This window comes from Rana temporaria, chromosome 1 (genome assembly GCF_905171775.1).
Source record: "Rana temporaria chromosome 1, aRanTem1.1, whole genome shotgun sequence".
NCBI lineage: Eukaryota > Metazoa > Chordata > Amphibia > Anura > Ranidae > Rana > Rana temporaria.
Genome location: NC_053489.1, coordinates 428,295,571 through 428,321,374, shown reverse-complemented (window position 1 = coordinate 428,321,374; position 25,804 = coordinate 428,295,571). Strand labels below are relative to the sequence as shown.

The 25,804-nt window shown below is 44.8% G+C and overlaps 1 protein-coding gene across 2 annotated transcripts in view; it reads left to right on the top strand.

Annotated features, from left to right (window-relative positions):
- Positions 1-24,581, top strand: part of TNKS (tankyrase) — a 239,785-nt gene extending 215,204 nt beyond the window's left edge. For both annotated transcript variants that reach the window (XM_040325353.1, XM_040325352.1), the window contains exons 22-27: positions 3,577-3,674; positions 9,811-9,885; positions 11,081-11,186; positions 19,438-19,624; positions 20,722-20,878; positions 24,244-24,581. In XM_040325353.1, coding sequence (XP_040181287.1) covers positions 3,577-3,674; positions 9,811-9,885; positions 11,081-11,186; positions 19,438-19,624; positions 20,722-20,878; positions 24,244-24,330 — 710 coding nt within the window. In that variant the 3' untranslated portion in view covers positions 24,331-24,581. The remainder of the gene's footprint in view (positions 1-3,576; positions 3,675-9,810; positions 9,886-11,080; positions 11,187-19,437; positions 19,625-20,721; positions 20,879-24,243) is intronic.
- Positions 24,582-25,804: the final 1,223 nt, after the last annotated feature.

Below are 25,804 nucleotides of genomic sequence, written 5' to 3'. Positions count from 1 at the left end.
CGGCAGGAAAACATTTTCAGGGGGCTAGGACGTCCACTGAGGACACAGGCGCCCCGGGTGCCGCAAGCCTGCTTCCGCTTGGAGGTTTGCCTCCGCTCGCATCTCGGGTGGGGGGCTGGCTCCGCGAATTCGCGGCTCGGTGGAGGTCTCTCCTCTCCGTCCGTTGGGGTTGCGAGGTAGTTTCCTCTGGGTGCGAGATAGGATTTCTCTCTTGTCTACCAAACAGTTTTTTTCCCTCCATCCTCTGGCTCGCCGGTTGGCTCTGTCAGGGGCTGTCCAGGATCTTCTGGTCAGGGCAGTGATTGTGCCAGTTCCCTCGTGGAACAGGCTCTGGGGTTTTTCTCCAATCTGTTTTGTGGTCCCCAAAGGAGGACGGGGTCCGTCCAATCCTGGGCCTCAGGCCCTTGTTTGTTTTTTTTGTAAAAGTGCAAACTTTCAGGATGAGGTTTTTCTGGCGTCCTTGGATGCCGTGAACGCGTACCTGCATGTTCCCATATGCTCAAAGCACCAGAGATTCTGGACTTTGCGGTCAGAGAGGACCATTTTTCATTTGTGGCCCTCCCGCTCGGCTTGGTGTCGACACCACAGGTTTTCACCGAGGTGCTCGTTCCGATACTGGCCCGGCTGTGGCAGCGGGGGTTTGTTATTGTGGGATGTCTGTACGACATTCTCCTACGAGCTTCCTCAAGCTCTGAATTAGTGGAGCCGTGTCTGTCACGTGTCAGACTCTCCAAGAGTTTGGCTGACTTCTGTTTTGTCCAGAAGTCAGTGTTGGTCCCGTCTCAGGGACTGGAATTCCTGGGACTAGTCCTGGATTCCGCCGGGGCGGAAATTTCTTTCTCCTAACGGAAAGAATTCAGACTCTGCAATCTGCTGGGCAGCAGTTGTCGACCTAGTAGTGGTCATCTCTGCGATTCTGCATGAGGGTTCTGGGTCTGAAGGTGGCCTCTGTCGAGGCGGTTCCGTATGCCCAATTCCACGCCAGGGTGCTACAGAGGGAACTGCTGTCTCGTGGGGACAAGCTTCCGTCATCCCTGGATTACCAGGTTCAGTTGAGTCACCTGGTCCCTGGTGTGGTGGCTGACTTTTCCGGTGCTTCGGGCTGGAAAGGCATTTCTGCCATGTCACTGGACGGTGGTCGCGACGGATGCCAGCCTCTCCGGTTGGGGAGGGGTTTTTTGGGGCACCCAGTCAGCCCTGTGGCGCTGGACTCAGGTGGAGTCCCACCTACCAATCGGTGTTCTGGAACAGGCTTTGCCTTGCCTGGTGGTCCCTGGATCTACAGGGCTGACCATTCAGGACCCTGTCCGACAACGCTGTGGCGTACGTCGACCATCTGGGAGGCACACAGAGTTCTGTTGCAGCGACGAGGGTCGCGCACATCCTTCGGTGGGCCGAAAGGTCCGTTCCGGCTCTATCGGCCGTGTACATTCCGGAAGTATGGAATTGGCGGGCCGATTCCTGAGTCGGACTGCGCTAGACCAAGGAGAGTGGTCTCTCCACCCGTAGGGGTTTTCAGTGTCTGTGCCGAAAGTGGGGCACTCCATGCGTGGACCTTCTAGCGTCCCGCCTCAACCGGAAGGTGCCATGTTTTTTGGCCAGGTCAAGGGACCCATGGGCAGACGCGTCAGGCGCGTTGGTGGCTCCTTGGGGTCACTTTCGCCTACTTTGAATCCCTCCTCAGTATCTTCTTCTTCGCCTGCTGCGTAGAGTGGAAGCCGAGGGAATTCTATCAATCCTGATTGCCCCAGATTGGCCGCGTCGCTCATGGTACGCGGACCTGGTGCGTCTGGTGGCAGACACCCCCTAGCGTCTTCCCCTGGGGGTTGATCTTCTGTTACAGGGTCCGATCATCCACCCTGTTTTTACAGCCACTGGCTTAGCGGCGTGGCTGTTGAGAGCCTGGGGCTGTGGGCCCGAGGCCTATTGGGCTCAGTGGTCTCTACCGTGCTGCCTGCACGGAAGTCTACCTCACGTAGGTTTTACATCATACGTGGAAGGCCTGCATCTCTGTGTGTGAGGAGATGAAGTGGCACCCTCGGACATACGTGGTGTCCAGGATTCTGCTGTTTTTTACAGCAGGGAGTGGATCAGGCTCTCGCCTTAAGTACGGTTAGGAGTCAGTTTTCTGCTCTGGCTGTTACTTTCAATGAGCCTTGGCGTCGCACTCCTTGGTGCGTACGTCTGGTCTGGGGGTCTGGCATGTGGCCCCTCCACTACCCCCATGGGACTTGAATTTAGTCCTTTCGGTACTTCTGTATGCTCCCTTTGTGGACATTCGGGAGGTTTTTTGTTGACTGTCACAAAAGGGGAGCAGGTTTAGCTCAGCGCTAGAGTACCTGCCCTTCATGCATTTGACTCTGGGTGCTAGCCCAGGAAGGTCTGCGTCGTCACGTGGCCATGGCTCAGCGTGGGCATTTCCACTGTGATTTTTTCTGGTAGCAATTACCTCGATCAGACGAGTGTTTGTCTGTTCTGGCGGCTTTGTCTTGCAAGGCTCCCTACTTGGTCATCCATAAGGATGAGGTGGTGCTGCGGCCGCAGCCGTCTTTTCTCCCCAGGGTCGTTTCGGCTTTTCACGTTGATGAGGACATTGTTCTTCCATCCTTATGTCCTTGGCCGAAATGCAGGGAGGCGGCCACTTTACATCCTCTGGATGTGATTCGGGTCCTACGAGTGTACTTATCTGCTACGATTCCGTTCCGGAAGTCGGACTCACTGTTCGCGTCGCTGGCTGGTCCTACAAGGGGCCTGGTAGTCTCGTCAGCCACCCCTTTTTTTCGGGGTGGATCCGACGGATTGTGCTTCAGGCCTATGCCCTGAAGGGGCTGGCGCCTCCCTTTTGGGTTACGGCGCATTCGACCAGGGCGATCGGAGCCTCTTGGGTTTTCTGGCATCAGGCCTCTGTGTTACAGGGGTATATGGCAGCGACCTGGTCGTCGATCCACACTTTCAAGGTCTTACGAGGTGGATGTGTGTGCATCTTCTGATGCCTCCTTCGGCCGCAGATGTTGCAGGCGGCGTTTTATGGTAGGAGTTTCTCCGTTGAGCAACTCCCGGTTTTGTTTGGGGTATAACCTGTTTTGCTGTGTTATTTCCCACCCCTCGAATTTTTTGACACTGCTTTGGGACGTCCCTAATGTCAAAGAATGCTGTGTCCGTCTATGAACGAAAGAGAAAATAGGATTTTTGTACTCACCGTAAAATCCATTTCTCTGAGTTCATAGACGGACACAGCACCCACCCCTCCTTTGTTTGTGCTGCTTGTTACGAACTGAGGCTGCTAGAGCAGGGTGTGGGTTATACCAGGGGGGGCCACGCCCCCTGGGAGGAGCTGCACTGAGGTTTGTGTTTAACACTTTAAGTGCTTTTTTTCTGCCTAAACTCTCCTAGTGAAAGCGGATATAACCCTAATGTCAAAGAATGCTGTGTCCGTCTATGAACTCAGAGAAATGGATTTTACGGTGAGTACAAAAATCCTATTTTTCTGTATTGGGACTTTTTTCTCTATTTTCTCTGCCCAGCTACTGTAAAAACGTGTTTGACTGAGTTAACCGTCATCTTTCCTCATTTCAGGAACCAACCCTTATTTGACGTTTCACTGTGTTAGTCAAGGCACTGTTTTGCTGGATCTTGCGCCAGATGACAAAGAATACCAGTCAGTGGAAGAAGAGGTAATCATACAGACTATTCCTTTTTGCAAATACATTTGCTGGCATAGAATATCAAAATAAATATTTATGTTTATCTCCTTTTGCTGACAAACTCCTTGAAGGGGTTTTACTCCAAGGCAGGGGTTCTCAACCTTTTGAAGAGTGAGGGCCACTTAAGCAACTTGGTGACCAGTCAAGGGCCACAATGAGCGGAGCGGATGGATGACAGGTCACGGCTACTCTATAGGCCCTCTGATCCGCCCAGATAGAAGGGTACAAATGTTTTTCCGATTGGAGGTAGGCTGGCGTAAACGGACATGTGGCGCTCTGAAGAGGTGAATTGAGGGTCCCATTTGGTCGGGCTGATTGTGTGAAAAGGGCCTAAGACTGCTTTCACACTGTTGTGCTGCGGTTTGCCCACACCGCGAGTGCCGCTGTGTCTATCCTGTGGGTTAGCCGAACTTTGCCTTAGACTCCGCCTGTGGCAAAAGCCGGCGTTGTAGAGGAAGCATCGGCTTATGGGGCTCTGCTCCGCAGCCGTTTTCTTCCTCTACCACCAGCTTCATTCACAACACTGATGCTGTGGTATGGCGGGTCGGCAACCTGCAATCTTTGCTTGCTAACCTGCCATTCCAGAGCAGGAGGTCGCGGGCCACATCAGAGGGCTCCACGGGCCATATGTGGCCCCCGGGCCACTGGTTGGCCACCCCTGCTCTAAGGCTTCATTTCCATGGACGTTTTTACAGCCACTTTCTTTAGCCTTTTTTACAGCTTAAAAACGCCTGTCCATGTTGTTTTTTTTTTTTTTATTTGAAAAAAAATATTTGAGCTGGAGCTCAAAAACGCTGCGGTAGCGTTTTTGAGCGTTTTTTAACGTCTGGCGTTTTTACAGCTCTACTCTGGAGCTTCAGAATGCACTGGTCCTGGTTTTTTTTTGCAGCTTAAAAACGGCTCAGCCATCTACAGCTCAAAAACATCATGGTGGGCATGAGGTCACTAACATGGAGAGCTGTTTTTAAGCTGCAAAAAAACGCTCAGAAAAGTGGCTGTAAAAATGTCCAAAAACGTCCATGGAAATGAAGCCTAAATGTTTTATCATTCTTCCATCTCTTGAAAACACAAAACATCATGCCAAATATGTAATAACTAAATCGCTGCTCCCCTGATAGTGTAGACAATCTACTAAATGAAAAAGAAAAGGTGATAGGGGGCGCTAAATATTAAACCCACTGTGTGAATAGGCTGGTGTTAAATATACAGATTGTGACCACCTATAATACATGGAAAACAAGTGCTAAATTATATTAGGAAACAATGAAGTTACAAGTATCTTTTAGACGGTCCATAACATCTTCAGTGAAGTATTTTCAATTAGCCAATGACGTGTAATAAAATTCCTCCATCATTCAACAATAGAGTCAAACCACACACCTGCTCACCAGACAGCCATGACCTCTTTAAGACCCCTTTCACACTGGGGCAGTTTTCAGGCATTTTAGAAAACTGCCACCCCAGCGTGAAAGCCTGAGTGCTTTTACACTGGGGCGGTGCGCTTGCAGAACATCAGATTTCTGAATGGATGCCAAAACCTTCCTGGATAGTCTTTCTGCCAGTAGGTCTTGTATAACCAACTCCCTCCTTCCCTCCCTCCCTATCAGCACAACTGGTAAAAAGAGCTTTGGTTCTTGCATATAACCCGAGGAACATCATCATTTGCCCATTCACTGAGAAATTATCTTGTATGTGAGTGTGAATGTGTATGACTAGATAAATATGTGTGTGTGTGTGTGTGTGTGTATATATGTATGTGTGTATATATATATATATATACAGAGCTTTTTTTCTCAGAAAATAGGTGCAGGAACTCAACCACGACTCCGTTTAGATTTCAAAAACGGTAGAAGGGTATTAAAGGGGCATTAAATACCAGGATTGCATTACATACACAGTGCAGAGTTCAGGGGGTTACACACAGAATGCAGAACTGTCACTTGTAAACACAGAAACCAGACTTCTGTGTTTACAAGTGATTGTGATGAGCACGCACCAAAGGGTCTGAGCCAGAGGTGGTGGAACTGAGTTCCCCCAAGTTCCCCCTGAAAAAAAGCCATATATATATATATATATATATATATATATATATATATATATATATATATATATATATATATATATATATATATATATATATATATGAATATATAAATCTCCAACCCAGGCATAATCTCTCCTGCTCAGCACAACCTCAGTTTTTTGCTAGTATTCTTGGGCAATTGTCATGTCTGTGTAGTCTCTGCACAATTACTCTTTTCTAGCTGGTGTTTTCTCAAATTACCCAATGGACCAGCAGTGTGCTCTACAGGTCCAGGCTGGTGATCCCCAACTGAGAATTCATGTCTCTGAAGTCCCTAGTGGCGTGCCTACCGAGATGGGTGATGTTTGACCCCCCTTGCAGTCCTGCAGTGTGGAATTGTGAGCGCCTCTAAGGGGTTGTTGATTTGATGTACTAAATGGGATGGTTTCCATTCCCCATGTCTCTTGTCCTGTGTTCCCCCTCCCTTCCTATGTTTTCATGAATAGTTGAGTTGCTTAGCCTTGTTTCCATGTCCTGTGCATGAAAACTTAGGATTTGGGGTGCAAAAAAATGGCAGCAGGTGCTGTGATCAGAGTCAGAATTTGAAATATATGGCTGTAGCAGGAAACAGTTTGTTTGCCAAAGGGCTGGAAGCGATACAATAATGAGTGTCTGCAACAGTGAAGCATTGTGGAGGTTCCTTGCAAGTTTGGTGCTGCATTTCTGCAAATGAAGTTCGAGATTTGGTCAGGTGCTGAGAAATACAGGCTTTATCCATGATGCCTTACCATCAGGGAGGCATGTGATTGGCCCCAAATTTATTCTGCAGCAGGAAAATGACCCCAAACATGCAGCCAATGTCATTAAAGGGGTTGTAAAGGTTTGTCTTTCATTTTCTAAATAGGTTACTTTAAGCTAGTGCATTGTTGGTTCACTTACCTTTTCCTTCCATTTACCTTCTAAATGTTTTTTTTCTTTGTTTGAATTTCTCACTTCCTGTTTCTCCTCAGTAAGCTTTCCGCCATCATCCGAGCGGTGGAAAGTCATTTAGAGCAGCTTACTGAACACCTTACTGAGGAGGAACAGGAAGTGAGAAATTTAGACGAAGACAACAAAGAAAAAAAACATTTAGAAGGGAAATCGAAGGAAAGGTAAGTGAACCAACAATGCACAAGCTTAAAGGAACCTATTAAGAAAATGAAAAAAAACCTTTACAACCCCTTTAAGAACCATCTTCAGTGTAAGGAACAAGGAGTCCTGGAAGTGATGGTTTGACCTCCATAGAGCCCTGATCGCAAAATCATCGAGCCTGTCTGGGATTACATGAAGAGACAGAAGGTTTTGAGGCAGCCACAGAAGATCTGTGGTTAGTTCTCCAAGATGTTTGGAACAACCTACCTGCCGAGTGCCTTCAAAAATTGTGTACAACTATACTTAGAAGAAAGAGTGGTCACACAAAATTTTGATTTTAATTTCTCTTCTGTTTATTTACTTTCCATTTTGGTAATTAATAAAAAATAAACTATTAACACTTTTTTTTCTTCTGAAAGCATTCCTAATTTACAGCATTTTTTCACACTTGCTTAGTCCTTTTGCACAGTGCTGTACATGTAGAAGCTATTGGGATTTTAGCACAGGTATACTGTATCTTCTATTGCTTTGCAGGTCAGTGACCTAAACCTTGTAGCTTTCCTACAATTCGTGTCCATCTGGAAAAATGCCTGCCGCTGGGAGCGCAGGTGACGTTGCTTCGGACTCTGCAAAACCCCTCTATACCTTTCTGCATTGGGCTTCTGGGAAAGTGGGTCGCCTCTTTTTAAAGCGGTACCCATTGCCCAGCATTCGTGTTGGAACCCTTCAACTGAATATCTTGTCAGCATGGGACAATAAAATTAAGTCGCTGGACTCCCCGAATGCGTCTGCACTGCAAGACAAAACTGTCACTGACTTAGGGAATCTGTATGCAGATGTACAGTAGATGGGAAAGACATTAATTTCTCTTTCCTGGAAAATTCTGATGATAAATGCCAGACTGACTATCTGGGGCGGTGTTTAGTTCAGGAACTTGGTCGTTGCAGGAAAGAACATTGCCTATCAACATCCTGCAATTGAGGACAAGCTCTACTGCATTGGTTGGTACAACTGTGAGGTTTCCCAGTGAGAATTCATTTGGATAATTCCATGGTGGTGGCATGCATCAATCACCAGGGAGGAACGAGAATTTGCACAGCTCAGGAGGCGGTATATCTGATTCTGTTTTGGGCCTAAGTCACGTTCTAGTCTTGTTCGCTGTAGACATTCCTAGCCTTGAAAATGGCAAGTTGCCTTCCTCAGTCATTAACGTCTGAATCCAGGGAAGGAGGCACTGTCTGCCATCTTTATTCACCCAGAGGTGCTTGAGGTGCTCTGCCAGAGGTGGGGGCATGGTGGATGTAGGTCTCCTAGTGTGCAGGTTCAAGGCAAAAACTAGACAGATCTGTATCCAGGGATAGGGACCCTCAGGCATTTGCGGTGGTTAAACTTGTTCTTTCTACTTTATGCTCTTCTTTGCTGCAGCTTCTGCCCTGTTTGCTTCACAAGATACTTTTGGGAATGATTTACACTCGCCTGGCTCAGAACATGGTACTAAGACATAAACTTTTTCGTGGATGATCCATGGATTCTGACAGATCAGCCCAACCTCCTTTTTCAGGGTCTGATTTTTCATCCTTCTGTACAGATGCTGTCATTAACAGCCAGCGTCTTGAGACAGAGGTATCTCTGCAAAGGATTTACTATTGGACTTTAAAGTCTTGCTTTGCCTGGTGTGAGGCTTTGAGGCTTTACCCTTGCAAGTACATAGTGGGCTGCATGTTGGCCTTTCTCCAGTCAGGAGTTGACCAAAGTTGGTACCATCCAGGGTCAGATTTTAGTCTTGGTAGTTTTCTTACAGAGACCCATTACTTCTCACTCTTTGGTACGTGTGTCCATACAAGGTATTGCATGCATTGTTCCACCGGTTAGAGCTCCATTAATTCCATGGGACCATAACTTGAACCCACATTCCATGAGTTTATTAGGTTGTCTTTTTTTTTTTTGTAACCTTAATATCAGAGCGCAGGACTTCTGAGTTGGCTGCTCTTGCCTGTAACAAAGAATTCCTAGTCATTCATTAACATAAAGGGGTCTTATGACCTCAGTAGCCTCTCATATCTTTGATGTGGTTCATGTGCTAAAGGTTTATCAAAAGTCAACAGCTTTGATTCAACAACCTGATGTTGTCTTTTGTGCTGCTTGAATGCCCAAGGAAGGGAACTATTTCTAAATGGATCTATCAATTTATTTCTCAGACTTGCAACCTTAAAGGAAATGTTCAGCTGTTCCCTTTAACGGCTCTTTCCACCAGGAATGTTGGTGCGACTATTTAACATCAAGTTTCTGTGGCTCATGTTTGTAAGATTGCTTCCTGGTCCTAAATGTATACTTTTACTCAGTTCTAGCAGGTAGACATTTGGGCCTCTTCAGGCGCATCTTCTGGTCGGAGGGTCCTGCAGGCGGTTGCGTGAGGTTCTAAGCTGTTCTGTTTTTTTTTGGGCGGGGCGCCTGTTGGCTTGTTGCTGTGTTACTCTCCATTCATATCAAGTGCTCGGGGATGTTCCTTTTGTAATGGATATGAAGATGTCCTGTGATGTACAATAGAAAAAATAGGATTTTTGGTTTACATGTAAATTTGATTTATTGAGGTACATCACAGGACATAGCTCTCTTCTTATGCTGCTCTGGGCTTGCTACAAAACTAAGGCTGTGCTGAGCTGGAAGAGGTTTTGCTTGGGCGGAGATCCCTGCCTTTTTTTTTGCAGTATTCATTCACCTGAAGGTGGCAGCATAACACTATTTTAATAGATATGAAGATGACATTGTTCTGTGATGTACCAAAATCCTATTTTTCTTTCCTTTTATGTTATTGTTCATTGTGTAGAAATTGTGTTCTTTTATTCTTTTAGGTGCTTATAATAAGTCATCTCTGCTTGTGAAATACTGCCTAATATTATACATGAGTTAGTATATGCCACTTCAGTATACTTTTGTTTTCTACATGTGTAGATGCAGAACTCTATCCGTGAGCACAGAGATGGGGGCAATGCTGGAGGAGTTTTCAACCGATATAATGTCATAAGGGTAAGTGGACATGTGTTCAGTTAAACAGTGTTCTTTATTAAAATTTAAAAGGGACTGGTGATATTTATGTTAGTGACACATGCTTTGTAGTGAGAGAAAAATACTTTGTAACCCTTTTCTGAATGAAGTAGGACAAAATAATATGTATGCAGTCTATAGTTTTATTTTCAACAGGAATGTGTAGGATAATGTAAATTTACTGGAGTGATTTCAGTTTTAATTTGTTCTGACTTGCTTTGCCATCACCACATGAGCAAAATTATAGTATATCTTTAGTTGGTCCATATTTTAAGCTATTACAGCAGCGTTCAATAAGAAGTAAAGCTAGTGTGACTAACATTTTTAGATGCTTGGCATTCCATATTTTTTTTTTGTAGAGTAGCCACTAGAAGGAGAATATTTTATACTCCTGCTTTAAGAGGAACTCCAGGCTCCTTATGAAAAAAATTAAAAGTAGGCAGCTACAAATACTGTAGCTGCTGACTTTTAATATAAGGACACTTACCTGTCCAAGGATCTTGTGATGTCCTCACCCGAGCCGATTCTTCAGTTGGCTTCGGGTGCAGGCTCCGGCATCTCTAGTAAGGGAAACAGGAAGTTGAGCCTTCCAGCTTTACAGCCCGTTTCCTATTGCGCATGCTCAAGTCGCGCTGTACCTTGTGAGTAGTCCTGTAGTCTTCAGAGACTTGTAATGTGCCCCAGAAGACTGCAGGGGAAGAAGGGGGAGGCAAACTTCCAGCTCAGATCTCAGCGGCGCTGTCAAAACCAGGTACCCTCTCCCCCTCCAAAAAGTGACAAATGTGGCAGTGGAAGGGGGGTTGTGTGCTAACACCTTTTGGGTGGAGCACCACTTTAACTGTTGAGATAAAGTAGCAGGAAAAAAGAAAGCAGGGCCTGCATATGTAGTGATTAAAAATGGCATCTAATTACAAAATATACATTGAATCAAGTATTTTTTTTAACTGTACCACAGATTTCAGTATTACCCTATTATAAATTTATTTAGATGTATAAATCTAGAAAAATAAATACCTTTTGATTCTCCCATGTAGTAAAAAATATACTTGATCATGCAAGCATGACATTTTTATGGTATAAACATGTAAAAGGTTAGGAAATAAGTAGAACCCTTTGATTCTTATCTTCTAAATATTGTTTTTTCCTTTTTTGTGATTTATTTCTGGGGTGAAAATAGATTCAAAAAGTAGTGAACAAGAAGCTCAGAGAGAGGTTTTGTCATCGCCAAAAAGAAGTGTCTGAAGAAAACCACAACCACCATAACGAACGGATGCTTTTTCATGGTATGTCTCCCTTTTTCAGCATGTATTTGTTTTTTCAGGGGAAAATCCATGAAAGGGTTCTGTGGGGCTCTGCTACACAGGCTTTTTCTTTGTTGTGTGAAACAAACACAAGAAGGTATCTCCTTTTTGTTTTTTTTGTTTTTTTTTTCCTTTTACCTGTTTCATACACCCCTGCTGAGGAAAGGAAAGGCTTTATCCAGATTGGTCACTTTTGGCCCTGGGGCACAGAGGGGGGGACAGTATCTACACCCTTCTGAGAAGATTGGGGACAGCCTGTAGTATTGCCTGTCAGCACTTGATCCTGCCGGCAGTGCTAACCAGTGTACCCGAGGAGAGGCAGTGTGACTACAGCCTGTTCTGAGGAGTGATACTGGTGTGCTGTCGCTGCACTGCTCACTGCAATTTGCTATGTGCATTCCACTGTGGTAGTGTTCAATGAGGGATTTGGTAACAGGAAGCATTCACAATGGCATTGACCAATAAACACCCAGGGCGAGCAACGCACACATGGGAAGCACTGTCCAGGTCATTTAGTGGCAGAACAACTTCTCCCCAACAGACAAGTAGCACTGGTGGTCTTTCTTCCTGGCTGCCTTGGAAGAGTCCAATAGGAAACGTGTCCGTCCGTATGTGGAGAATTCTGTTGCTGGTCTGTTAAATTTGCTGTAAGAAGTTAATCAAGTTCTGCCCTTTAGGCGTGCAAGCATTTGTTTGAGCTATTGGATGCCTTCATCAGAAGTTAAGTTGGTAAAAGCATTGCCACTACTTCTGAAGAAAGCTAATCTGATGAGTGGAGAAGCCTTCTTCGACTGTTAAGAAGCAATCGTTTTGTCAGCCTTGGGCTTCAAGCAGAAAATTGCCACCCTGTTTTGTCAAGGCTTCACAGCTGTCTGTATTCAGGACACTGCAGACAAATGGGTCTGCAGTGTGCTATCAAGAAGTTGTAAACTGGATTTGACACTGTACCCCTCCATACTCATGCACTCAAATATTTGATACCTCAAAAAAGAGCAGGATTTTTTTTTATATTTATAGCACTGTGAATGTTGCTGTCTCAGGGTGGTATTGTACCCGATCTGGAAGGGTAGAAGTTTCTTTGCAAACCTCTTTACATTTCCAAACAGAAACGTCTGACCTAATTGGACCACAAGAGCCTTGGCAAACTTTTTTGAGTGCAAAATTCAGAATGAAGTCCATCTGACTGGTGGTTGCTTCGGTTCATCAGGGGGAATTACTGGCGTCAGTGGATATCAAGGATGTCTACATGCACATCCTGATTTTACAGCCTCTCCAGTGGTTTCATGCGGTTTGCAGTAGTGGACTAGCACTTTCAGTTTGTGGTATTGCCTTTCTTTCTTTCCACAACTCCCAGAGCTTTTATGTAGGTGTTGACTCTTTCTGGGATTTCTGAGCACACGGCGTATTCCCACTGTGGAGTACCTGAACGACCTGCTTCTCAGAGAGCAATCGACTCAGACCATGGCATCAAATTTCATCAGATGGGGGAGGTTCTAAAAACATTTGGATATAACGGATCGTGCAGAACTCGGCCTTGGCTCTGACACATCTAGAGTATTTGGGCTTAGTCCTAGACACAGCACAGTCAAAATTGCTTCTGCAGGAGAAATGCCTGTCCCTTTGCTTATAGGTGGAGTCTGAGGTTTCTGGAAAGTCCCTCAATTTGTTTCTGCATGACAGTGCAGGGGAAGATGTGAGCCGCCTTTGATGTGGTCCTGCATGCCCAGTTTCTCTTGAGGGCTCTAAAGCTCTGTCACTATGGGCAGAGGCTGCTCTAGGCTTTGTGAGGCCTTAGGCAAAACTTACACATGAGGTCCCACTCACGCCCATAATGGGAAAAAAGGGGGGCCCAGGCATTTTAGACTGAGCAGTTCATGAGACTGGTCTCTTCTGTGCTCTCCATCCTAACAGATCCACTGCAGCAGTCGCAGGAGAATGGAACTGTACAGAGCTGTGGGTGGTGAGGGGGCCGGAAAAGAGCACAGGGGTGGCGGATAGCTTGGGGGTGAGGCGGAGAGCACTGGGGGGTAGAGAGCATGGGGGGGGTGGAGAGCACTAGGGGGGCAGAGATTAGGGGGGAAGCTGGAGAGCACTGGGGGAGCGAGAGAGCACTGGTGGGGCAGAGAGCACTGGTGTGGAGGGGGGCAGAGAGAACTGGGGGAAAAGAGAATGGGGATTGAGAGCACAGTGGTGTGGAGAGCACTAGGGAGAGGAGCCAGGGAGCACATGGGGGGGTCGGAGACCACGATGCTGCGGAAAGCACCGTGCGAAGCCAGGGAGCACATGGGGGGCAGAGAGCACTGGGGAAGCTGGAAAGCATGGCGTTGGTGGAGAACATGGGGGCGGAGAGCAGTGGGGGAGGAACTGGAGAGCACAGTGGGGTGAAGAGCATAGGTGGAGCCAGAGAGCACTGTGGGGTGGAGAGCACTAGGGGAGGGGAGCCAGGGAGCACATGGGAGGGCTGAAAAGCAGGTGCGGCGAAAAAAAACTAGGGGGAGCCAGGGAGCACATGGGGGGCAGAGAGCACTGGGGAAGCTGAAAAACACTGTTTGGGAAGCTGGAGAGCAGATTGGGGGGCCGGGAGCATGGTGGGGTGGAGAGCGCTGGGGAGGGAGCCAGAGGAGATCATGGGGGCGGAGCAAGGGAGCACATGGTGGGGTGGAGAGTACTGGGGGGTGGAGGGGATCATGGGGGGTGGAGCAAGGGAGCACATGGTGGGTGGAGAGCACTGGGGGGTGAGAAGATCATGGGGGTGGAGCCAGGTGGCACATGAGGGGACCGAGAGCATGGTGGGGTGGAGTGCACAAGTGGGTCGGAGGAGATCATGGGGGGCGGAGCCAGGGGGCAGCAAAAGAAGCTGGATAGGAGGAGCTGCAAGGCTGCTGCATTTAGAACAATTGATCTTTTCATATTCCACCTGCAGCCGGTGAATGCATGTTTCTCCCCCCATAGTCCTCCTGCAGACATTCAGTGGCTGCAGGAGGACTATGGAAAGATCTATTCTATATGCAGCGGCCCGCCGCTCCTCCTATCCAGGACTCAGAGCACAGGAGGGCTGCATGGCCAGGCACTCACTCTCTCTCCGGAAGGCCAGGCAGCATCAGAAGATAGGATCCATTGAAGCTCTGCCTCTGTTACAGTTACTAGTGTTTTTGTTCGCTCTCAACTGAACTGTCAACCAATGAAATGGCTGGTATCATAGCTGCAGATCAAACGGAGGCTACGATGGCAAGTTGTGTTTTGTCTATAAATGATAGAATGGTTTAGTTCTGCTTTAAAGCGGTGGTTCACCCTAAAAAAAATGTTTTATATTACATTGAGCTCACTTCAGAGATTGCCCGTATGCTGATCAACCGTATGCTGATCTTTTTTTTTTGTCATACATACCGTAGAATCGCTATTTTCACTTCCGGGTGGTGAACCCTGCGGGACTGGGCGTTCCTATCCAGCAGGCAAGTGATTGATGTGATGACGAACACTACCCCCGTCGCATATGGAGCGTCACAAGTTGCCGAAAGAAGGTGAGTCGGCGCTATACGGCGCCTGCGCACCGACGTTCGGCTTCTTTCGGCAACTCGTGAAGCTCCGTATGCTACGGGGGTAGTGTTCGTCATCACGTCAATCACTTGCCTGCTGGATAGGAACGCCCAGGCCCGCCGCATTCACCACCCGGAAGCCGAGGGGGAAAATAGCGATTCTACGGTATGTACGACAAAAAAAAAAAAAAAATCAGCATACGGTCAATCTCTGAAGTGAGCTCAATGTAATATTACATTTTTTTTTTTTTTAGGGTGAACCCCCGCTTTAAGTACGAACAAGGGGTATGCATTGGCTGTTCTGTTTCAGAAACCCATTGTGTCTCATTTCTTGGTAAAAGCCTTTGTGTAGGTTGTCATGCAGATTTTTCATGCTGTGTGGCCCCTATTGTCTCTGTGGTACCTTGATTTGGGGTGTCTCTTTTACAGACTTCCTCGTTTGAGTATGACTGAGAGACCTTATGCATGAGATGTTCTGTTTGGTTTCCATTACGTTGTAACATTATAAGTGTGTTTTTTGTCTCTGAAGCTTCTATCGAGCTGACTGCCTATTGCCCTGAGCTATCTAGCAGTTTCTGAATCAGTTACCTTCTATGTGCACTTTGGGGACCTTATCCAGACATAACTGCATTAGGAGCTTACCTTGGCAGAGTGTGTAGTTACCGGCAGGGTGCTATACAAGCTAACTACAGGGGATTCACAGACCCCGAAGACCCCTTTAGGGGTATGCCCACAATGACGGGCAAAGCCTCGATCTCTAATAGTTCAAGTGTCATGGATAAGTTAAAGAGATTCTATAGGGCTTCTGTGTGGGCAAGTGACCGTAGTGAGCGGCGGGCGAGGAGCTAGTGCTGGAGGTGGCAGAATTCCATTTGGGCATGCTCCAGCTGAAAAAAAAAAGCACTGGGAGACTGACCCTTTTACTTTGTAGCACTGACATCCAGACTGTCCCCTGTACCCTCAATGTTCAAACATTTTTCTTCTACAAATCCAGATTTTCATGTCACAGGTTACCTGGACAAACTTCCTTGCTACAACCTAGGCTACCAACGTCCAGAGGACAATTCAGTTCCTGTTAAAGTGTATCTCCACTTTCGTGGGTAAAAAAATATCAAAGAAAAAACAATATAGCATGTACAATTGCGATACAAGTCATACAAGTCAATTGAATGTTATTAAATTTTGTTTTCAATCTGCAGCCACTGTAATGTTCTAGAAGTGCAAAGCAATATGGCTACATGAAGTTGTTCTGTACACGGACTGTGTACTGACCATGCCCCAGAAACATAATTTCTTGCTTGTGTGATTTGGCTCACCAATTTTCCCAGAAGTCTGCCTAAGATGCAAGTCAGATTTCAGGCATCCTCTGCAACAAAAATTTACATTTTGGTTAGATTTTTCCAATAGGAACGTGTCTAAAGGGATGCAGGCCCAGCAGCTTACCTCATTAGCGCCCTGCAGTTGCCACTGCTCACTGGTAGCTATGAAACCACTCCCATTAGACCCACATTAGACCCACATGGAGGCACAGACAAACACACATGGATTTCTTCAGAATATCAACAAAAGTGGAGTTGCGCTTTAAACTTCTAAAGCCTGCTCTCTAGCCCTCACGCCTCCGTAAAGATCCGATATTGCAGACGGAAGAAAACCGTATTTTTCCTTCGGATCGAATGAACGCGGACATACGGTCCGTGTTCATCCGATCCCCCCATAGGGGAGAGCCGAGAAAAGACAGGGCAGTCCCTGCACAGTGTGCGGGGACTGCCCTGTCATCCGCCAGCTCAGCGGTGATCAACGGAGCGATCCCCGCTGAGCAGACGGAGCATACGGAGGTAGATCATTACTGATCCGCCCCGTGTGAAAGGGGCCTAACACAGCCCAAGCCAGAATTTTCCTTCCCCCAACAAGTTTTCTTCCCTAAGGCCCCAAACAAGCCTTTTGCTTTATCCAATTTGTTCCAGAAACCTCTTGCCTCACTATTCCCCTGCAGGACGTTTCTTCAGGGAGTTGCTCATATAAATCTCTGTATTTTAGAGACCCCACCTTTTAACCAATTAGAGATAATCTGTTGGAAGACCTCACTTGTAATGTGTTCCTGGTAGCCATTACATCTGTTTCTGAATTGGCAGCTCTTTCCTGTAAAGAGTCCTTTCTCATTTTACACAAGGACAACAATTTTTGAGACCAAAACCTTCCTTTTAACCCAAGGCAGTCTATTCTTTCCATATCATTGAGGACGTTATTCTTCCTTCCTTTGTCCTGCCCCAAGACATGACACGTGACAGGGAAATCATCCTACATTGCCTATATGTGGTCAGGACTGTTGTGGTATACCTGAAAGCCAACTGATCCATTTGCAAACAATTCTAATTTATTTTTCATACATCATGGGACACAGAGTTAGGCTAATATTCATTACCTATTGGGTTATACGTCATCTCCATGTGAATGGACACTAGTAGACCAAAGGTATTTAAACAGGAAGTGATCCCCTATATAACCCCTCCCACACAGGAAGTACTTAATTTTTGTAGCAAGCCCTGAATCCTCAAAAAAGAGGGGAGGGACCTCTGTGTCACATGATGTACTCAAAGAGAAGGATTTTACAGAAACGTATGACGAAAAAATCCTATTTTTTTTTTTTTTCATACATCATGGGACACAGGCTAATATTCATTACCTACTGGGATGTCCCAGAGCAATAGCTTCAAGGGGAGGGAGACACCCTGACAAACAATAGCCATTAGACCTTATACGGCAGCCCGCAGTAAACTCGGCTGCTCGAACATCCACTTGATAAACTCTGAACATATGCACTGAAAGACTAGGTAGCAGCCTTACAAATCTGAGCCACAGATACCTGATGGTGAAAAGCCCAGGCGGTTCCTAAACCCCTGGTAGAATGAGCTTTACTTTTCAAACCATAGGCCTGAATGGTCAATTGATGGACCCAATTGGCAATGGAAGCTGCCTGCCCCTTCTTGTATCTTTTTGGTAAAACAAAAAAGGAGTCTGATCCTCAGCTAGTTGAGGTGACCCACTCATCCTGAACTATTGTTCTACAAATGGAGTGGGTTGAGTTGTATGGATTTTGTCAGTGTCCAGTCACCTGAACATAGCTGCTTATAATCCACTGTCTTTGAACTCAAGTACTGTACATCAAGATAAGGAATTTACAGGTAAGTTAAAATAATTTTTTTTACTCAGCATTTAAAGTTGGCACAAATGTTATATGTGTACAGTGTATGGATCCTTTTTTTTCACATGCATTCCATGTCCTATGTGCATGAGCCATTAATGTTGAAAATAGCTTTAACCTATCTTGAATTTTGTGACCCATTTAAACCAAATACATATTTTCAAAAAGTGTAACTTGTGTAAAATGTGCACAAACAAAGCAACTGTTTAATTAGCTTGGTTGTTCTTGTTTAATGTAGTAATTACTTATTTTCTTTTTTTGTATAATCTTTATTTTTCGTTTTCAAATTACAAGGAAAAAAACAAAACAAACTAACATAAGAAAAAAGAGAAAACAGTATGATATCACAACAAAGCCAAAGCAACCAGGGAGGGAGGGGAAGGGCAGGAGGCCAGGGAAAGAACAGAGGATGAGGGGTGTGGGGGTAAAAGGGGGGTGATGAGGAGGGAAGGAACCCCAGGGGGCATGTTTAGCCTGGTCCAAGCATGGACAACCATTTCATGTCTCCAGGGAGAACTACTGTCAGTAACGGTCAAACGCCGGGGCACCCTGCCTGTCCCGGCCTGACCCAGATATTCGATCCATGTGGACAGGCCTCTCCCCCAAACTTGAGGAGGGCAAGACGGCCCAACGTTTGGCTCTAGGTTGGCGACAATCTTGGCTCCCCTATGCACAAGTAACAATAAAAATTTGAAGTACCCAGACGGCTAGAAACCTGAGGGCCGTCTAGGTAGCCCAAAAAAAAAGGACACCCCCGTGTCCCGCAGGTAAAAGCATAGTAAAACAGCACAAACGGTACAGAAAAAGAAATAAATAAAAACACAACCAACAGTGAAAGTGGGGGGGGGGGGGGGGGGGGGAGTAAGAAAAATAGAGTTAGATAAGAAACAGATGAGAGGAAGGAGGGATAGAGAAGGGCATGAAGGCATGTGGAACAGCTCCCACCGGGTTCGCTAGCGTGATGGGCCACTATGAAGTGGAGTCTGTGGTTGCTGACTGGCGGTGCACCCGAACGAGCCTCCCAAAGGAAGGATCTGCCAAGGTGAGCAACGCAGCATCCAAGCTGGATGATACCGTGGCTGTGTCATGCACGTGGGCTCTCCACCCGGCCCAAGCAAGTGTCTCTGCAGTTAGCAAGCCAACTCTCAGCCTCCATGATCTCCCCCTCCTTCCCCAGCCAATCCTGCTCGCTTGAAATATGCAAGCTTTTGCAATGTAGTGGTATAAGGCGTTGAGAAGGTGGGGGAGAGCACTGCGCTTGTAACGAGACAGGGATATAGGGGGAAGCAGAAAATGTTTTGGCAGGGCCGGGATATCAACACCCAGGCCATCATATATATGTTTTCTGACCATCTCCCAAAACGGCTGCAACATTGGGAACTCCCACCAAATGTGGAGGAACGTGTTCTTCTGTCATTACTTATTTTCAATAAAATCTATAGTAAAGATTTTGTATGATTTTAAATTTTTTGTCTTTTTTTATTTTTTGGTGCAGGTTCTCCATTTATTAATGCAATCATTCACAAAGGCTTTGATGAGCGACATGCATACATTGGGGGAATGTTCGGAGCTGGTATCTATTTTGCAGAAAACTCTTCCAAAAGCAACCAATATGTATACGGCATAGGTGGTGGAACTGGCTGCCCAACACACAAGGACAGATCGTGTTATATTTGCCATAGGTTTGTTTCTTAAAGACTCTAAAATACTTTGCTTGATTTTTATTTGTATTGCAACAAAACAGGTCAGAATGGCTGTTATTTGACAATGTTAAAGTGGTAGTAAACCCACTGGGTGAGTGATCCTGGGTATAATCAGCATGTATAAATACATAGGTGGTCCTTATAGTGAACTTACTATAGTTATTCACTTTCAGGTCATTAGAGGACAAGAGAGACACTCTGTACTTCTGGAGGAAAAAAGATTTAACCTCTATTTATGGAAAGGCTTTTTTTTACAGTAACAGCCATGAAAATGTGGTATAGACTTCATCCAGAACTAGTTCTGGCCAGCTCAGTAGATCGTTTTCAAAAAGGGATCTGCATGCATTCCTAAATGCACAGAATATAATTGGATTTTAACATTTATTAGTAACAACAACAAAGATTGTTGATGCAGGTTATATCTGATTGCATCAGGAAGGATTTTTTTCCCCCCACCGGAGCAAATTGGAGCATGCTTCAGTGGAGGTTTTTTTTTGGCCTCACTCTGGATCAGCTGGAAGAAGTGTCTACAGGAGCCTAGCATTGTAGCCGCTATCCACTGAATCGCAAGTGAAATGCTTTGCAGTGTCACATAGGAAAAAATAATACATGCACATTTATTCATAATAAATAAATGTGCATTTATTATTTTTTCCTGAAATGTGAACTTGGTCTTTAATGAAAAGGATTGGGAGATTTAGAATACCTGGAGATATTTTGTGGGTCAATTGTAAGCTCCTGCTGCACGATTTAATTTATGGTGACACTTTCAACAGTTGTACATCATATTCAAATGTAGTCTGAAAAAAGGTGCACTGAGTACTGATCTACATTTTACCGTAGACCATAAAGCACCACTAAAACTAGCGCCATTTTACCACCGACACCCCCGCACTGGCATTGTAAAAGTGCTCTAAGTGTAAGAGCATTCTGAGTACCATTGAGTATCATTACCAAAAATACACATCAAGTTGGAAGGAAAGGCTGCAATGCAAAGTAAATCTAAAATCAAACTTGAATGTTCTGTGAAATTCATCTTAACTGTTCTGTTTTGTTTGTCTTTTTATCTCTCTCAGACAAATGTTATTCTGCAGAGTGACACTTGGCAAATCGTTTTTGCAATTCAGCACAATGAAAATGGCCCACGCTCCTCCAGGGCATCACTCTGTTATTGGCAGGCCAAGTGTAAATGGACTAGCATATGCAGAATATGTCATCTACAGAGGCGAACAGGTATCCAATATGTTCCATTATTTAGCATTTGCAATTCATTATGGCGTATGAATCAACATTAATGTAGTCAGAAAATTACACATTTAACGCGATTCATTAAAACTGAGAATTGCTCCAGGTTTATATCTGCCAGGGATATGTAATATGTTTCTCTCCTTGAATATGTTTACTTACCATATTTGCCGGTGTATAAGACGACCCCCTAATTTTACAGTTTTTTAAGATTTTTTGCCTGTACTCACCGTATAAGACGATCCCCCTTTCGAGGCTTCCGACGCTTCATATTTCTTCCTTCTGGAGCCATATTCTTCTTCCTTCTTGCTGGAGCTGGAGCCAATCACGGCGAGCGATGTATTCTATTAATGAATACCATCATCAGCCCACACCTCTCTGACTCTCAAAGCCAATCCGAGCAGACTACTGTATGTAGCTTGCTCGGATTGGCAGAGGTTGTTACTCGAATCATTTGAATACATCGCTCACCAGGATTGGCTAAGCGGTATATACTGTATGTAGCCAAAGCTACATACAGTATTACCGCACATCCAAGCAGCTGACCCGGCGTATAAGACGACCCCTGCTTTTTGGCCAGTTTTTTTTTTTTTTAAGTGTAAAAGGTAGTCTTATACGCCAGCAAATACAGTAGTTTTAAACTTTTATGTTTATTTTTTGACTGAGCAGTTATCTCTGTGTGCTTGCAAGTGAAGTGCTGTGATCAGTCCAGTATTTCTAGTGTATACCAGGCCCCTCATGTGCTACCAGGCAATCCACCCTGTCCAAACGTTAGATCACAAAAGGGGAGCGTGACTCTCCTAATTGATTGGCCTCTATACAAAGTTAGAAATATTGTTGATTTATATCATCCAGATGTCATTATTACTGTGTACAAACATTTTAAATGAAAATTCTTCTTCCTGGAAAACTATTATAACATGCCATAGCAAGCCATTTTATAGTCGATGTTTTTAAGAATTACCTTTGATTTTAATCTGCAGCTATCCATTATTTTCTAAAGCTGTAAGGAAAGCCTGTAAATGTTTCTATCTTGTAACTGCAACAACTGTGGGGTACAGAACACCCCCAAGAATATATATTGTTTTTCTTGGGGTTGACACACTCTCATCCCCTGCATTTTTTCTTTTGAATACAAGTGCAACGTCTTATAAAGGAATACATTACAGAAATGCAGGTAATCGTATCAATAACAATAAAATAAAGCAGTAACAAAGTAAAGATTTGATGTAACAAGTAGTCCATGTTTTAGTTTCGAACCTGTCTATTATTGGACCTTAAAAAAGAACTTTACAATAATTGAAATTGAAATCGTTTTAAAAACAAGCATGTTATACTTACCTGCTCCGCAATGGTTTTGCACAGAGCACCCTTGATCCTCTCCTTTTTTGGCTCCTCCTCTGGTGGTCCTCCCCCCAGTCTAGTGCCCCCGATTGCAACTTGGGGACACTTGGGCAAGCTCACTCCCGAGCCATGCTCCTCTGACTGGACATTGTCAATTTACATACAGTGTGTGACTTGTCCCCACCCCCACTCTCTCCTCAATGGAATAGATGGTACTCTGGTAAGTATAAGGGGGTGCTGGGGGGAGGAGCTGCACCCAGAAGGTTTTTCTTTTTTACCTAAATGCATAGAATGCATTAAGGTAAAAAAAACTTGCTGCCTTTTAGAAAAACTTTCACTTTTAAATGCAGGCTTTCCTGTAATATTTTTGTGTTTATCATTTTACAGCTCTCATCACTGTGGCTATTTTACAATAAGGGCAGAGGGAGGAATTCCTCTCCGTTTTAGTTCCTGGACTCACTATCCTGTGCACATGTATTCAGCGCTCTACTCGGAAACCTTTTTGTTTGATTCCCCAGCTAGAGTTGTGGCTGTGCAAGTGGGGTATTGGCAGTGTGCATGTGCAATCTAAGTAGTTAAATTCTTGCAAGCTACCATACAGTGTATACACTTATAAACAAAGTCTTTGTAAAGTGCTCCAAATTCTTCATGAGATGACGTGCGTTAATGTAAATATGAAGTCCATTCCAATTTAATCAGATTCGTAGATTGTATTGGTAATGAGCAAATGTGTATTGGTGACCACTCAAGTTCTCCCCCTTCAGTGTGCGCGCTCACCTTGGAGCGTGTGACCTTGCAGTTAAGCTTGGTCAAATCACTGGAACACTTTTGCTTTATAAAATTGGAGCACATTACAAGGACTTTGTTTATAAGTGTATACACTGTATTATATAGTTGCACATAATTACTTTTTTTACTAGGACACCTTAAATATTAGACTAAGTACTAATATTTTTAATTTTAATCATATGATTTATAGTGATTTGGTGAAAGCACATATGGAAGCATAAATTTGTATGGTCCTCACATATTTAGATCAAGATATTGCGGCACTCTCCTTTTGTATTATAGTGTGCATGCGCAGCCAGTGCTCTGAGAGTTAGCTTGGACCTTTGGGATATGTAATGTACATATTCCAGATGCCTGTAGACGTTGGGCAATCCTGGCCACGTCATTGTCACATAGGGAAGAAAAGAGCGAGTGGGGGAACATTAACTCTGAAAAAGGTACTTAAAGAAAAGAAAATTTTGTTAAAGAAGTTAAAAAAACAAGACTAAAGAATGTACAAACTGAGGGCGGGGATCTGCTTTAACACCAAGGGAAAAATAAAATAGAAAAACTGTTAGAGGAAGGAAAATTGTTCTTACTAATAGGAAAAAGAAGCTTCTTGGTATTGGCACCAGTTTTCATAATAAAGTGTATTTGTTTTTACCATGACATATGAGCCTTGGAAATGCTAGGCCTCATGCACACAGGGTGTTTAAAAAAAATGAGCTGCCAGTCCCTGATGCCAAGGTGAAGTGGCTGTAAAAACGTGCTTTTAGAAGCGTTGCGCATTGGTGTTAATGCGCGTTTAGCCACGTTAGCATTGAGCAGCGTTTCTCTGCCCTCTTTCTTCTATTTTCCACTCCCAGATCCAATTGCTACAGCTTAAAAATTCTTCACGCGGCTTACCGCTGCATACAGAGTTAACACACGTTTAGCAGTTTTACAGCGGTAACACTGCTGCTTCAGAAAGCACTGGCCCCGAGTTTTCTATGCAGCTTGAAAAGGCCTGTGCCACTTACAGCTCCTAAAGGTTTATGTGTGCATGGAGACAGATAAATAATGGAGAGGTGTTTTTAAGCTGTAAAAAACATGTCTGATGCTCCTATGAGCAGCTGTAAAAATGCCCTGTGCGCATGAGGCCTTAAAAGTAGCCATGCTCGGGTAGTGATTCCAGTGTGAGTGAAATTCGAATTTCATTGATGTAAAATGGTGTAGTAATACTTTTTTAATTCTCTGTACAGGCATACCCGGAATATCTCATAACATACCAGATTGTAAAACCAGATGCACCATTACAAGCTGCCACAACAGCAGAACAGAAGACTTAGTATTATGAGTGGACTCTATAAAACCAATAGCTAGAAATGAATTGTTACCTGAATGACTAGGAAACTTTTCCATAAAAGAAAAAACGGAAAACCTGGAAATAAATTATAAATTTAAGTATTACATTGATGGTTTGTTCTGGGTAAGGATGCTCCCAGTTGCTACTGGTCCTCAAAAGGAGATGTTTACAAGGGGCCACCTTATAGTAAAGTTTCTCAGGCCCATTTTCAGTTGGTAATCTTTGGCAAAAAAATAGAGGGAACAGCAAGGATTGTCTAAGATTTCAGTAATACTACAAAATATTACCACAATAGCATTTCCAAGGTGGTATGGACGTTACTAGTATTGGTAACATTTACGTGAGCATTTTAATATACTTTCATCTTAAGTACCTTGAAAGTGGGATTCATTGTAATCCACTATTTATTTTTTTTATATTTGTGTATAAATGATGTAAACCTAGCTGAAATTAAAAAAAAAAAAAAAAGCATTTTATTTCTTTTGCACAAAGTTCATTAGCAATGCAATGTTTAATGACCAAGAAACAAATCAGATTATTTAATGATCCCTTTTTGTTTTTATCCCTCCTGCCCCTTTCTTTCTTTCTTTCTTTCCTTCTTTCTTTCTTTCTTTTTTTCTTTCCCGCTTTTTCTCCCTCCTTCCCCTTTCTACTGCTACCATCTTTCACTCTCCCAACTCCCTCTCTCTCCTTCCTTACTCATTGTCTCTTGCATCTAACATTTCACACACATTTTTTCCCTGCTTCCTCCCCCTTCTACCACCTGCACCTTTTGCCCCTCTCCCTCCCCCTCTCTCTTCTCTCTTCTCTCTCCCCCTCTCTCTTCTCTCTTCCCTCCCCATCTCTCTTCCCTCCCCATCTCTCTCTCTCTCTCTCTCTCTCCCCCCCCCCCCTCCTCTCTCTCTCTCTCTCTCTCTCTCTCTCTCCCCCCCTCCTCTCTCTCTCTCTCTCTCTCTCTCTCTCTCTCTCTCTCCCCTCCTCTCGCTATCTCTCTCTCCCCTCTCTCTCTCTCTCTCTCTCTCTCTCTCTCTCTCTCTCTCCCCTCCACTCTCTCTCTCCCCTCCACTCTCTCTCTCTCTCCCCTCCTCTCTCTCTCTCTCTCCCCTCCTCTCTCTCTCTCTCTCTCCCCTCCTCTCTCTCTCTCCCCCCCTCTCTCTCTCTCCCCCCCCTCTCTCTCTCCCCTCCCCTCTCTCTCTCCCCTCCCCTCTCTCTCTCTCTCTCTCTCTCTCTCTCTCTCACCCCCCCCCCCTCTCTTGTTCTTTTGTTCTTTTCTCCTCCTTTTCTATTTCTCCTTGCTTTTCACTCTCTCCACCCACCTTTATTTCTCTCTCTCTCTCTCTCTCTCTCTCTCTCTCTCTCTCTCTCTCTCTCTTCCCTCAATTAAAAGAACAATTAGAAATGAAGGAGGCGCATTAACACTAAAATTCAATTACAAAAGTTTACAGTGGTTTCTGCCA